Below are 14,403 nucleotides of genomic sequence, written 5' to 3'. Positions count from 1 at the left end.
AACCCCAAAAAACCCCCAAACAAAACCAAAACAACTAAACCCAAAAATCACCCAAACAAAAAACCCCAGTCCAATAAACCCTGTATGGTACAATATCTATAACATGCACTTCAATCTAAATACTGCACCTGAAAATTCAGCATAGCAAGAGAAATTGTCTGGTGAGAAAGGAAACAGAGACTGGCACAGCTGGAAACTTACTGCAAAATAACAGCATAAGCCAAAGAGAGATGACACAACAGGTAACACTTTACCCATGAATTTGAACTTGAGCACATTTTAAGAATCAGCAAGGTACTTTCTGAGCAGTGTTGGCAGTAGAGTAGGTGCCAGACCCTTCTCAAACATGCATAAGCCTGTTACTCAAACCACTATCTTGGTGGAGATGTAAAAGTTGTGCTCATTAATTGTTTTTATTCTACTTTTTTTTAAACAGTGCTTATCCTGGATTCCCTGTCAAATTTCAAATCTCAGATATGTGATCTGTGATAAATACTGGAATTATCTCCAGGATTTTAACTGTATGTGAATATCTGTCCTACCCTAGGCAATAATAATCTCACTCACCCCTTTAGATACAAAAGTAACCTCTGCTGTTCCAGAAACAAAGTAGCAATTTTTATTTTCTGACCAACCTTTGTGGCAATATTGTATGTAGCTAAATTATTTGCATACTCTTCTCTCCTCCCTGAAGCAATCCTTCCACTTCAGCCTTTAAGCAAAGCAGGTAACATTGTGAACACTTCACCGATTATTTTATTAGAGCACCAGGGCTGGAAAACTCAAAACCAAAATCTGGGTACTTGAAATTTAAATTTAATTAAATACAATAAGGAAAATCAAAATTAGCTTTGAATAACCAATTTATTTTTATTTTGCATATTACCTCGCACAACTCAATAATCTCCAGTTGGAGTGACCAAGATGTTCATCCTATAAGCCATTTACTGAACATAAGGACCTTGACTGATTTTTTTCCCACAGCCATGGACAGAGAATTAATAAAAAATGCTGATGCATTAAAAAAAAAAAAAAGAGAGAAAGAGAGAGAAAAAGAAAATTGTGGAAAAGTGGAAATCGGCTGCCTACACACTGCACAACAGACATGGACTCTAGCAGGAAATTGCATACTGGTCCTAGAATCAGGCACAAAGAAGAATGAACTGTGGCACGGAGAGGATGGAAGCAAAGTGCACTGCATGCCTAGCAGCAGAAGGAAAGCACAGAGATGCATGCACAGGAAGAGAGAACAGAGCGAAGGGAAGGTGTCCTAAAAGCACAAGGTCCTGTACGACTTCTTTAGATGAAAAACTCAAGCTTCAGGAATTCAGAAATTCAGCATCTCTCTCTAAGGTTTAAATATGGTTTTGTTTATAAAACAGAAAGCATGGGTTTGTTTCTTCAAGAATAGTATTGTCAACAGAGATCATAAAAACCTTTAAGTGTCTGGCCAGTGGTGCAATTAGCACTGGTACTTTTTAAGAAAAGAACCTGTTCAGCATAAATCACTTAAAAAATAAATATGTGCTTATTTGTGGTAGGAGGAAGAGGAAAAGAAGAGTTCAGTTTCAACCAGGGCTGATAGAAAAGATCACAGCTTACAACAGAATTTACCAGCCACAGTATACCCTAATCAGAGGCACACCTGGATTACTAATTACTTTTGTCTGACTTAGACAAAAAACATCCTCTTCTTTTAGCCTAACGTCACTCAGTAAAACAATCATAGTGACTCTGGAAGACAATCATGGTGGTCACGTATTTGGGAACTTTACATATATCTATATTTATATATCTTAATTAGATCTTACAATATCAGAAGTTAATTTCAAAGGCTTATAGTAATGACGCATCCTCACATATGTCTGAAGTACATCTTTTTCTTGAAGAAATGAGAGAAAGCATCAAATAAGTATTCCTGTCTCAAAAGGCTAAGCAGACTGTTATCAGAAAAATCAGTACTGTGACTTCAAAAATTGATGGTGTCAACGGTTTGAGGTTTCCCACTACTTACCTCATTGCAAGGTTGTAAGATTCTGGATGAATGCAAGTTTGGTCCAAAGGATTGGGCAGTGGCAAGGCACATGGTGTTGTTTTGCTCTTCTTTTTACCCAGTACACCTGCTTTAGTCAAAACTCCAGAACTTCCAAGTTCAGTTTTCTTACTACTGCCAGAAATCAAAAATGGACATGTCATTCTCAATGATGATAATCCTAACCCAGCATCCACATATGAAACCAACACACTTTTTCTCTGAAGTTTCCCTTAAATAAAAAAATTATTCAGAATTTAGAAAAGGAATTGAACGACTTCTATTGCAAACACTCCTTTTGTGCCTCTGTTTCCTAAATCACAAGTGGTTCCTGCTTTTGGAGGACAAAAGAGAATTCACTGAAGGACCTGGAACTAGCACTGGCACTTTGGACTCTGCTCATCAACTGCTGGCAGAAATGAAGACATAACTTTCTCTTTCCATATCAATTTTTAAAATAACCCCTATTTGTTCACTTAAGTAGAAAGCACAAAAATTATTTCATACAACACTCTATAGCCACCAACATGATCAGAAAGGACAAAAATGAAACCTTCTCAAAGTCCATTTCAAAAGCTTTCTTTCTGTCACCTGGACCCACAAGAAATGTTCTGGAAGCAATGCTGTTAGAACTTTACTTTGGCCTCAAACTCCATTTCTCAGGTTATACAATGTTCTCAAGTTTTATGGAATCTGACTAACATCAGAATCATGCTCCAGTAGGGCAAAAAAAAAATCCAAAACAGTGGTCACATTTCACCAGTGAATATCTGGAGGGGGGAAAAAAGACATCAGCCTTTCCTTCCTCTGTTGTATTGCTGCATTCACTAGAACACATCTGTACAAGGTAAGACCTATCGATCATACACAGCCTTGAAAGCAATTTGTTTGGTCTTCTGGTGCTTACAGTGAGCACCATTTGGCTGGCAGCATACGCCTCCCTGCCAGATGGGCAACCAATCTGCACACCTTCCACCCAGGCACTAAGCCAGTGCTAATGTGCCTACCTCCTGCCTGGAAGTTACGCATGTGCTGTTTGGCCGGCAGCAGCTGGGAATACAGTACTGCTTCTGAGCACTGGGTTGGCTAAAAAATAGCATGTGCTTCCCAAGAAAATATTTTTTGAGAAAAGCCACTGGCAAAAGGGTGGGCGTGGTGCTACCGCTGTGCCCTTTCTTAGTTCTTTATTTTGGAAAGAGAAATGAGAAAGGGAGGAGAAGAGAAATTGCCCTAGAAAGGGCATTTTCAGTTGTGGAAAGGAAGGATTTCAGGTCAAGAGGATCACTAAGAATGGTTGCAAGAGGAAAAGACTTGGTACAGAATCAGGGAATGAGATGACAGGGATGAGGATGACTTACTGTTGAAAAACTGAACTTGGGAAAAGGTCTCACATATTTGAGACACAAGGCAGCCACATCACGCTTGCTAGGCACAGAGTTTGATCCAGGCAGCTATTCAACTTTCTTTCTTCAAGTGAAGGAATTGAAACTCCAAAAATTTGCACTAGTTTACTACCATTAAGTTCTGCCAAATGGTCTTTACCAAGTAAAATGAATTAATTTACAAATCTCTAAATTATGTCTGAAACACATGACTAAAGTTTTAATATCTCAGATCACAATACTGCTGCCTGACAAGTTTCTTGCACCAATTCAGTGACAGAATTTTTAATTAAAGTTACATATTTATTGAAACACTGACTTTGAGGACTAGGCTAATAAGTTATGATTATTCAGAGGAACTATTTTCAACCATTGACTTCAACAAATTTATTTGTTGTCTTTCAGAGCACAAGGATCTAGGATTCCTTGAATCTCAGGCCTGAACACAAAACAGAAAAGGGGGAAAAGTTGTCTTGTACTATTTTGGATAATTTAGTCAGAATAGCTAAAATCTCTATTACCTGCAAAAGGTCTTTATATATTCTTGATTGAATCTGATGAAGCCGGCACACTGTTGGAAGGTTTTGGGACCCAAACCTTTAACTTCTTTGAGCTGTTCTCGGTTTATAAATGGTCCATTCTTCTCTCGCCATTCAATTATATTTTTGGCCCTGTTAGCGTTCAGGCCCGCAATGTGCCTAAGAGAAAAGTTTACAAAAGACTTTTATTACCATCAAACAGTCATTAATGTGTTATCCATGTTCAAGATACATGTTTCTGTAGAAAATCTGGTTTACTGAACTTAAAAACTGCTGAGAAATTAGCAAATAGACACTCAGACCAAAGGAATCATCTGAAAAAGGATCTCTTAGTTCTACAGAAGGAATCTACTCAAGTCAACAAAACTTAGTACAGCAATATGGCTCTGCACATGCCTAACTAGTAAGCCAGTGACATGTAATTTATGATCTGTTGGCTATTTTTGTAATGCCAATTTAATTTGTCATGTCTTATGGCCTGCTCCCAGCTGCTCTCTTCAGGAAACAATGTGGAACAGAGTTCAGGACAGATAAATTCTTCCTGTATGAAGAGTCCCCTCTCAGCTCTTCCACTGGTACTGAAACACCTTGCCCCAATATGAAGGGCTGATGTCTGCTATCCAGAAGGAGAGTGGCTGGGAGCACCTTACCTTCCTCACACAATTTAACCAATCCACAAATCTTGTTTCTTTTCTCTCAGTTGCTCCTGAGATAACAAGTAGCTGGGAACAGGCTGCATGAGTTTTTCTGAGGGTAACTTGGATTTGGCAAAGAACTTACCTGTAAAGTGCAACAGTAGTTAGCCAAGTCCTTCAGGAAGCAGTGGGTTTACTGTATGTACATGTGAGTGCAACTTTCTGTGTATGGAGTAAGTTAATCATAGAAAGAGGGAAAAGAGCTCTTGTGGGCAGTTACTCCTGGCACTAGAGAAGAAAATGTCACCCACTAGGCTCTATATATCAGATGCCACTGCTTTAAGTCAACAGCAGCAGAGTCCTGTTTGTGGAATGGAAAGGACAGATTCTAGAAAAACACCACCAGTAAACACGGCAAGAATTGTAAAAGCTCTGGGGGAAAAAAAATCTTTCCATTATTCTCATCATCAAGCAAAAGTTAAAAAAATAATCCAAAATTGGTGAAAGTTCAGAATTAAACTGGAGGGACACACATTTAACCACAGACAGGATATTAATCATTAGAAATGAAATTTTCTTCAAAAATTCTTAGAAACACTATGAAATCCAGCTTGTTTACACTGACAAAGGAACATCACACAGTTCACAGAATTTTCCACTGATGACTTCAAGTCTTTCAAGCACAATACTCACCAGTAATGCAAATACGTAGCACTGCTATCCCTTCCACGTATAATATGTGTCAAGAAGTGTATTTGATGCCTCAGAAACCACAAGCAGAATGCCCTGCTCATGGTACAATCTAGCTAGGGTGAAAATTTCATGCACTGTATGTCTGAGGCAAACTTAGACTGAATCTACACTGCTGAGAATCAAGTTAGATCCAGAACCTGATGCTGGCACATGCATATGAGCATTGTGAGCCAGTTTAACAAGACCACACAAAGTACTTAGTCAGTGCAGTTACCACCTGTAACTATGTCTGGACAGGATCATCGCCACACTCAGTTTTGTGCAGACACAGTAGCACCTCAGGCTGATGCTTTCTGCTGAAGTGCACAATACAGCTGTACCCTGCAGAAGGCTGACAGTGCTCACCACTATCATATGCTCACATAGCCTTTCATTCATGAAACATGAAAAAGATATTAAGCTATTAGAAAGCATCCAAAGTAGGACCATGGAGATGGTGAAGGGTCTAGAGGGTAAGTCATATGAGGAACAGCTGGGGTCACTTTGTTTGTTCAGCCTGGAGAAGAGGAGACTGAGGGGAGACCTCATTGCAGTTACAACTTCCTTGTGAAGCAGAGAGGAGGGGCAGGGACTGATCTCTTCACTCTCATGACCAGTGACAGGATTCGAGGAAATGGCATAAAGCTGTGTCAGGGAGGTTTAGGTTGGATAGCAGGAAAAGGTTTTTCACCCAGAGGGTCATTGGGCACTAGAACAGGCTCCCCAGGGAAGCAGTCACAGCACCAAGCCTGTCTAAGTTCACAAAATGTTTAGACAATGCTCTCAGGCACATGGTGTGATTCATAGGGTGCTCTGTGCAGGGCCAGGAGTTGGACTTTGATGATCCTGATGAGGTCCCTTCCAGCTCAGCATACTCTATCATTCGATTCTGATTCAATGAATGAAAGTGCGTTCATTTGCCATTTAGGTACAGCTTGCTTTCTTACTAAAAGCTGATCTAAATCTGAAAGCAGGTAAGAGAAGAAATCAGACGTCAGGCTAAGGGCTGGATACACAGAAAACGAATATGGAAGAGAAAGTGTAAAACCAGAAAGAACAGAAAAAGAGCCTCTGCAAAATATGAAAAGACGTATTAAAGAATTTTTTTAAGGAGTTAAAAAATTAAAATTTAAAGCCAGCAAGAATATATTTTTCTTAACTTTGATACCTAATATAATTTTCACTACCAAGGTTATGGACATTCTTTTTTCCCTCCTAACCAAGAAAAATAAAATCCAGTATATTTTCCAAGTAAACATGGCATAACTACTGAAAAAAAACCCCACAGTAAAAAGGGACAAATTTTTCAACAGTTTCCCCTTAAATCTTTCCTTTTCTCCTTTTCTCGCCCAACTTTTACAACCTGTTCCACTTAGCAATACCTATAAAAATACCTTCTAAGAGAAAGGGATTTTCAAATATACTTTCTGTTTCAGTGTAAAAACTCATATTTTTAAATATCTGTTTTTCTGTGAAGAATAGTTCTACCCTGGAGAATCACACATACCCTTAAAAACTGCCTCTTAATGATTCAGTGAAATACTGTCTTACTGTGTCATTTTCATGTAATTGGAAGTTTAACACAAGAGTCATTTGCTCCAGCTGAGCTTGAGTCAGATGGCAGACTAAACAGAGACTCTGTGATCCAGAGCCATGTAATTACTGGAATAGGAAAATGTTTCACTCACCTTAATAGTATTTCTGAGCAGATGTTAATATCAACTCCAACAAAGCTGACACACTCTTCAACCACACTGTCCAGAGCTGCTTTGAGCAAGGTCTGTGATACATCATGCTGAGAAACAAAAATGCAGATATTGGGTTGCTTAAGTATTGAAGCATACATAAATAAGAACTGCAAACAACACTAACATTAATGAAATAGTTGCTGGAACTTACCGATATCTGATGTGAGGGTACCAGTTAAAAACATGAATTGTAGAATATATTTTTAAAAGGTCTCTATTATCTCTTTGCAATATCTTTGCCCTGATACAGACCTCCAGAAAAAAGACATTCTTCATGTCCCTGTATTTTTTTAATAGCTATTTCCCTGCATCTTGTAAAACCAAGCTATATTAAACACATGATTACTCCAAAGGAGTAATAGTTCTGTCTTGTCTTTAATGTGACATTTATTTACTTATAAAATCATTTTATTAAAAATAAGATATTTTTTAAAAGGAGAAAATATCACAAAGGCTGTAGTTTCATATTTGCACACACAGACATTTGCAAAATTGTTCAAGGTATGAGCATCACACTATAGTACTGTTACTATTTACTAAAAGAACAAGCCAGGTATTGTATGAAGGTGGGCAATACATAAGGTACATATCAACCCTATGGCAACAAAATGTTTCAGATTTTGAACAGATATTTCTGGGAAGATTGGCAGGTCCTTGACTGAAGCACCACTAATGGAAATTCTTCCACTTTTTCCATTATTGTTCATAGTGTTTCCCTCTAAACGAAAATCAGGCACGCTCATCAAAGTTAAAAGTTCTGAAGCTCTAAGATTTCTTTTCCTTCCAAATGTAGGCATACTTCAAGCTCTAACTGCTAGTTCCCCAGAGAAGCCTATGAGTGCTTAGAAGTTTGACCTGAAGGTAGAAGCCTCTATAAAGGCAGGAGCTAATTCGATCACTATGCTGCCTTAGCTTCAGGGCTCTTATGCATCGCTCATGTAAATCGGGGTTGATCTGTTGTGGTTTCATGATGCATTCATTTAGGACATCAAGCTGGATCCCAGCCAAGAGACCAAATACTTCATCCACTACTTTGTTTTACCTTCTAAGCCATTCAGACCTTTTAAAGATTTTATGGTGAAGTTTAACATGCCAATAGCATCAATCCCAATCTACTAATACTGGTAGTTCATCAAGCAGTGGTTAATAACTGAAAAAAATGGTAAAACTTCAGGCAATGCATTTCACAGCTCCCTGATTCAGGTAATGTGATGTATTATCATGATGTGATACATAATAGTTACTCACAAACAAGAAGCTCATATTTTGGCAATATTACTCCTCCTATATAAACTCTGCATGAAAAAAAACATGTACATTCCTAAGTTTCAGCATTTGCACACAGTCTTGGTCTCACAGCCACACAGCTTACTTGTACCCTTGAAAGATCAAACATCAGTTTCTACTTACTAAGGTATTGCTACTACAACACAGTAATTTCTTTTTTGAATAGAGAGATATAAAAAAATCCCCACACACTTAAACATCAGTCTTATATTTCTACTTTTCTGACTTACTGAAGATGCAGCTTCTGCTAATGAGGATCTTCTATATATGCCCTCCTCCTTCTGACATCATACTAGAGCTAGAGGTTTCCAGTTCTCATGCACACTCTTGCAAGGATGCATTTATATAACACTGCTCAGGAACCAGAATAAAACTGCTGAGAAACAACACCCACATCTTTTCTTCTCTGCCAAATTCAGCTGCCAAATACTGGGCCAAGTTTTTCACTAAATTTTAATTTGCAGTTCACTGTAAAATATAAATACTAATTCCATTTTTTTTTCATTGTGATGAAGGAAGGCAAACAAGGAAAAAAATTGCAGAGGACAAATCCTTCTACTTTTGGGAAAGGGTACTGACTCCGAAGTACTTGGAAGTTGATTATGATACAGTTTCATGAGTTACATTAACAAATTCTATTAACTGTAGCAGTTCATGGCCACTTCTAAAAAAAAAAACCTGGTTTGAAACAACTGCTTAGAATATAGAGGCTGTGGGAAAGAGAAGACTAGACTGCAGTTTCCTTACATTTCAGTCTCATTCCATAAGATGATCATTCTTCAGAAGGAACAACATGCAGTCACATGATTCAAAACAGAGACACTTATCACTGTCTACACCACACCTTATAGCACAGAAGGAAGCAAAGAAGGAAGTCAGTGGATCTGGTCTGGTTTTTCTAAGCAGTTCTTTGGAAGAGACTTGATCCAGCATAAGCTTTATTTTCAGCCTGTGGAAAATGAACTTAGATACCAATTCAGCCAACAATACTGCTTGCAAACCAAGGAAAGGATATATCACAATCAAAAGCTAAGTATCCTGAAACATCTCAGGGTGGAAGAAAGACCAGGGCTCACAGATCCCAGTTTCAAACACAAAGTTGGCATTTATCTAGAGTTTGTGCATGCAATCGTTTGTGCAAAATTCATGTGACAGAATACACACATCTTAGAAAAACTGCAATACTCAACTGTGTATTTCTCTTGCCAGGAAAACAGTAAGTTCTTGGGTTTCTCAAAGATGACTTGCATCTTTTAACTTTATTGCTGTTTGACAGTCATCATTAAAAAACCAAAACAAGACATGCACGAGTTGGTCTTTATTACTCCAACACATAACAGTCGTATGACTTGGAATGGACATCACAGCATGTATGTGAAGGCAGAGATAAAGCGAACGAGCAGATGTGACAGAACAGGATAAGCATAAAATACTCCATAAGTTAACAATCCCTAAGCTACCAATACCTCACAGAAGTAAGATATATTCAGCTAGTGAATGATGTTAAGTTGCAAAATCTAGAAAAACTTTCCAGATGGTAAATCTGCCTCCAAAGATGCAGCTACTGACCATCAAAGCTTCCTTTGGCTATGATGAAGACATTTCTAAACTCCTCTTTACATTGATACAAAGCACACAGAAGTGTCATGTATTTTTCTAAAAGCAGTTAAAAACATTATGCCAATACTATTGCCAAGACTTTCTACTGCTAAAAGGTTACACTTCAGAAAGGTTTAAAGTGCAGTGCACTTTCCAGTCTTCCAACAGCTTCACTCATCTTCTCAAATATCAGGTTAGACAATACTGTACTTCTATGTACTATTTATATGCACTAGGGTGGTATCAGATTATTCAGACACTACTAGAAGCACACATATACCATGCTATCCACTCTCTACTCTTGTAAAGACAAGAATGCTGAACTGCTGCATTAAGAGCATCAAAATAAAACCTGCACAAATAAAATCAAAGCCTAAAATGCAAGGCTGCTTTCAAAGTGGGCTTATGTAGAACTTTCTGCTGCACAGCCTCTGACAATCTCTCCACACAATGACATTGCAAATCATTGCATCAGCTGATCCCCTGCAAAGCCTAAATAAAACACTTTGATTTGAACACTGACTCATATGCCTGAGGGTATTCCTGATAAAACTGTTAAGTATAGCCTTTAAGCCCAGAATCAGGCACACAAGGTGCTCCAACAGCTATGGCTAACAATTAGAAGCATTTCCTTGGGTGAGAATTCTCAACATCTTGAATTTACCACCCAAATATGTCACTAAGATATTTTTAAAAGGATACTCAGAAATTACTATCATTAAAATAATCACAGCTGCAATAGCAGATCTGAAGCAGAAGACTTAATTTTATATGATGATCTCCAAACAATAAAAAGTATTGATATCCCAAATTTATGGAAACTAAGGCCAGCAGAAATAGGGGACTTGCTGCAAACTGCAGGATGTCCAGTGCAAATCTGCAAACTTTCATTTATCATCACTCTCCAGAAAACAAAGCCACCTTGCTTCACAGATAACAAGTACATCTCTTTGTTTGGAGCTTTTTATGGGGAGGACTATAGAAATTCATCTGCCTTTAGAAATACCAGGCACTGCAACCATACTTTAGTAGGTGTTTTCTAAGGAATTATCCAGTGAGCCAGGGAACAAGACAAAGAAAATTACTTGACTAATTGAAACTGCTACAATAAATAATTGCAGCCAATGAATAAATTAAATTCAAGCATTACATTTCTCTAACATTTTTATAAGGAGTATCAAAAATATAACTTACATTCATGAATATGAAACAAAACCAAGGACTGCTATTTAGACCTCTGGTCATGATTACTGCTCAAATTAGTCTGCAGCAAATTTGTTAAAATTACTAGAAAAAAATATTACATTGCGTATTTCAGAGTGTTCCACATTTCTGTAAGCTCATGCCAAAATAAACCCCAAACCAATAAAAGTTTATTTCATGTACTTTCATTAATCACAGCACAAAACGTTTAACACTAAAGAACAGCATTTAAGAACACCTGTTTACTATGCATAGGATAATTCTGTCTTATCATTATATCCCAATACTTCAGCTACCTTTTCTTGTCATATGGTATGAAGCAGAGAAAAAGGATTGTTATTTCACTCAATTTTAAGAGCTAGAAACACTCACTGTAAATAATTAACATTACTCAACCCTACCAGTTCCTTGAGAGGGTGCTACTAAAACTGTAATTGAAAGCTCTTTTCCAGTTTCAAAAACCTGTTGATATACACAAAAGGAAGGCAGTGTTTTAAATAGCCTCTCAGCTCAGTTATTTCTAGTAATGTACCAGTACAAACACTACAAAATGTTTGTGAAACACCAGTAAAAATACATTTGTCATCAGCATGGCAAATTTATCAAGTCAAAGAACCACTGTTCACACGAAGCCTGAGGGCTGCACTTGGTTCATCTGCAGGAGCATAGATGGTGGATCAGCACCCTAACTAACCCTGCCTGAACACTAGATTGATTACTAGTGATACACTGGAACTGGTAGCTTTTACATTACAACTCCAACCTCTTCATCTTCCACAACTTATCCCCCCCTCCCCCCCAAATACTAAACCCACACATAACACTAGAAATACACATAATTATAATGCATTTGGTTATCTTCTCCTGCTTCCCTATAAAATTCTAATTTCAGAAAGTATCATATGATTGTATGAGTCTCTGAAGGACAAATTCAAACAGCTTAAAATTCTACTGCACAGCAATTCCTAATTACTTTACATTTACAAACATTAGTAGACATACAGACACAACCAGCCTGTGCATCATTATTACTTTCTAATGGCCAAGAATCAAGCAAGGCACCTTCCAACATAGTCACACAAGAATTATTCATACCCTGCAGAGCCTAAAAATGCAGTGCAGACATGACCTAATGATGCTGGTTAGAAAGCAGTGGGGAGGGGATGAGTTCTCAAGTCTGGGCAGCAACATGAAGGTTCTTGACCCAGGCTTAGCATTACAGTCCTTTAACAAGATCAACATTCATTCTAAATAAGACCGAGCTGCACGTCAGACAATCTATTTGGGGTTTTGATCAAGTTATACCTCACTTGTCGTTTGGATCCAAAAGTCAGCCTTCAATAAAGTAAATGTCATTTAACTATTTTCTGTCTAAGTAAGTCCTGAAACACTTCTAACACTCCATAAAACATTATTTTGTTGGTACCTACCATTAACTTCTGTATCCATGAGTTTTAATATTGGCATGTATGACCAGTCAACATGCCTCTTGAAAAACACTGTTTTTTCTTTAAAAAGTGGTATAACTGTGCAAACTAAATGACATTTACTGAAATAGAAATAAGGTGGGACAACATACAGCAAAGTTCAAAACTATGCTATTTCACAGAGACTCAACCCATGGAAAAACGCTTTAAAATTTTAAAAAAAGGAGGAAAACATTACTAGTGCTGTAACCTATATACAATCAACTGCATTACAAATGCTTGTGAAACCACAAAACCAAAATGCATTCACAAAACACCCTTACATATAGGAAGGCTAATGTAACAGTAACAGTCTAAGGAGAAGCACCTTTTCACACCCAGAATTAGAAAAAAATTTAAAATGCACTTTACATGTCAGGTGGAAAAGCTGCAAAGTTCAGGGATGAGGTTTTAATCCCCAGCATCCAGTGCAAAATCCCTTCTAGTTAGATTCTAAGAAAACAAGCTTATCCCTCTGATGTTTGATAAAAGGATCTAACTTCCAGAATTTCTTTTGAAGATTGTTTGTGGTTTCTCCAAATGTTATATTAGAGGATATATTGTTATCTTATGTACTTAACTCCAACTCATTTCTTGTTTCAAAAATCCAAATTCTGTTTATTTTAACAGCATATTACTATTACTGAAATATCCCAAGGCAGAGTAATGGATTTATATTTTCAAAGAAAATGATAAACCAAAACAAAGTCTGTCAGCTCTAACTTTAAAACCCAAAAAAACCAAACAAAAACAAACCAACAAAAATGTACCATTTTCTCACATAAATGACTTGAGTTACCTGCAAATTTCTGGATTCACCTTATATTTACTTATGCTTGTGTCCTAACAGAGGCAGTAATCCTGTTAAGCCTGTTACACAAATTCAGTGCCATTGCTGACATGTCTGATCTCTAAAGTTTGCTTCTTTGACATCTGCGAGCAAATGACATATATCCAAAAACATCTTTCCAGAGCAGGTACCAGTTTTCTCCAGCGCATATTGTTATGTGACTAAGGAGCTGCAATCGGAATTGCAACTAAAATCAACCACATCATTCCAGAAGACTGCAGAGGGATATTTTTGCCAATAAGTAGCAAAGGTGATAATCCCAATTACCACAGGTGAAAAGCTTTACATTTCATTTTCAGTCACAATGTGTATTTTGGGGCTCTCGAAGCTCTACAAATACAGGGGATATCCTGCCATACGACAGAAAGATAAAGCAAGGACTATCAGGAAGGGAGTTTCAAGATCGCACACCTGAAAGGCAACATGTTCAGTTGGAGAATTTCCTGAAGAGTGATGAAGGACAAGAGAAAGAAAAACAGATAGTGCTTATAAAGGGAGAAGGAATAGTATATTTTTTAGAGGGACAAGACGTAAGTCATGAAGCCCAAGTGAATCCGTTCTTCTGTGGGAATTCTGTTTTGTCTGAAGTCAGAAACCATCCATCGCCCTGTAGCAGATCGGTGAGCAACAGCAGCTCCTGGGTATGGAGTTGCTACCAGCCTCCCTCAGAGCAAATGGAGTCTCCAGGAGAAGTGAGAAGCTTGGAAAGAGTCTACATAAATACACATGGTTCTTCCAGCTCCACTGAAGACACACTTGGATTTCGCTCACTCATCTCTAATGAGGAATGCGGTACTTGAAATACTTTTAAAAACTACAACAAAAACGCAAGATCATTTAAGGGTGTTTTCTAGAAAGAAAATACTAGTACAGTTGATGCATATTTTATTGTATCCTAGATGTCTCATTTAAGCAACTTCTTGTGCTCAC

At 37.7% G+C, this 14,403-nt stretch overlaps 1 protein-coding gene across 5 annotated transcripts in view; it reads right to left on the bottom strand.

The window, feature by feature from the left end:
- Window positions 1–14,403, bottom strand: part of SRBD1 (S1 RNA binding domain 1) — a 133,525-nt gene that overhangs the window by 12,888 nt on the left and 106,234 nt on the right. For 4 of the 5 annotated variants that reach the window (XM_071548032.1, XM_071548035.1, XM_071548036.1 and 1 more), the window contains exons 18-20: window positions 7,009–7,115; window positions 3,936–4,112; window positions 2,015–2,167 (exon numbers count right to left, since the gene is read on the bottom strand). In XM_071548032.1, the coding sequence (XP_071404133.1) occupies window positions 2,015–2,167; window positions 3,936–4,112; window positions 7,009–7,115 (437 nt within the window). The remainder of the gene's footprint in view (window positions 1–2,014; window positions 2,168–3,935; window positions 4,113–7,008; window positions 7,116–14,403) is intronic. The other variant, XM_071548034.1, reaches the window with a different exon arrangement.

Source organism: Pithys albifrons, chromosome 2 (assembly GCF_047495875.1).
Source record: "Pithys albifrons albifrons isolate INPA30051 chromosome 2, PitAlb_v1, whole genome shotgun sequence".
Taxonomy (NCBI): domain Eukaryota; kingdom Metazoa; phylum Chordata; class Aves; order Passeriformes; family Thamnophilidae; genus Pithys; species Pithys albifrons.
Note: the sequence above shows the minus strand (reverse complement) of the source record. Positions and strands in the feature narration are given on the sequence as shown.